Genomic DNA, 1,297 nt, shown 5'->3' on the forward strand with positions numbered 1-1,297 from the left:
CGCCTTGGCCCGGGGCAGACAGGGCTCGCGGTGACAAGCCTCCCTGCTGCTGCCAGCCCCGTGAGCAAGCCCACCACGAGTTCTCCCGGGAGCTCGGCTCCCGCGGCCTCCACGGCTGCCGTCATCCAGAACGTCGCCGGACAGAACATCATCAAGCAAGTAGGTGCACCCGCTGCTCCCCCAGGCCGAGGGCCCTGCGTGGAGGGTGGGCACCCGGCTGCTCCCCCAGGCCGAGGGCCCTGCGTGGAGGGTGGTCCCGCTGCAGGGAGGTGTTCTGGAGATAGTCGAGGTGTGCGAGTCCACGCTAGTGCAGGCTGTGTGAGGTGGCGGTGAGAGCTGCGTGGTCTCCGTGCAGAAAGCCCTTCGCCCGGTGGTGGGTGTGTGGATGCGTGACCGGTAAGAGGCTGTATCTCGGGTTTACTTGAACACCGTCCGGCTCCTCCCCCGCCAAGCCAAGCGGGGCTGTGTATGTAGATAAAGCGGGTGGGTGACCTGCGGGCCGGCGACGGCGAGGGCTTGTATGGTCTGACTGCAAGCCGTGTCACCTGTCATGGTGACCGTTGGAAATCCGGACGTCGCCCGTGAAGTAGCCCCCAGTTCCGCAGCGCTGGCTCTCCCCTCCAGGTGGCGATCACCGGCCAGTTGGGCATGAAGCCGCAGACGGGCACCAGCATCCCGCTCACAGCCACCAACTTCCGCATCCAGGGCAAGGACGTGCTGCGCCTGCCGCCCTCGTCCATCAGCACGGACGCCAAGGGCCAGACGGTGCTGCGCATCACCCCCGACATGATGGCCACGCTGGCCAAGTCCCAGGTCACCACGGTCAAGCTGACCCAGGACCTCTTCGGGACCGGAGGTGGCACCTCAGGCAAAGGCATCTCCGCCACCTTGCATGTCACTTCCAGTCCAGGCCACGCGGCGGACAGTCCTGCCAAGGCCACTTCTGCCAGCAACCCCCCTGCTGCCCCAGTAGGGACCACTGTGGTCAAAGTGACCCCTGAGCTCAAGCCGGCGGACGCCTCCAGCTCGGCTTTCCGCCTGATGCCAGCCCTGGGTGTGAGCATGGCGGACCAGAAGGGGAAAAACACAGTGGCTTCGTCTGAAGCCAAGCCGGCGGCCACCATCCGCATCGTGCAGGGCCTGGGGGTGGTGCCTCCCAAAGCGGGCCAGACCATCACCGTTGCAGCCCACGCCAAGCAGGGGGCCGCAGTAGCAGGCGGGTCTGGGGCTGTCCACTCGGCGGTGTCCTTGCCCACCGTGAACGCCGCAGGTCCCAAGACAGTGGCCGTGGCTTCCC

General features: G+C 66.8%; 1 protein-coding gene across 1 annotated transcript in view; it reads left to right on the top strand.

Moving 5' to 3' along the window:
- The window catches only part of NFRKB (nuclear factor related to kappaB binding protein), a 23,180-nt gene that overhangs the window by 17,799 nt on the left and 4,084 nt on the right, over positions 1-1,297 (top strand). Inside the window, 2 exon segments of the mRNA XM_027772703.1 lie at positions 5-159; positions 625-1,295. Coding sequence (XP_027628504.1) covers positions 5-159; positions 625-1,295 — 826 coding nt within the window.

The sequence above is a fragment of the Tupaia chinensis genome, unplaced genomic scaffold (genome assembly GCF_000334495.1).
Source record: "Tupaia chinensis unplaced genomic scaffold, TupChi_1.0 Scaffold000292_1, whole genome shotgun sequence".
Lineage (NCBI taxonomy): Eukaryota > Metazoa > Chordata > Mammalia > Scandentia > Tupaiidae > Tupaia > Tupaia belangeri.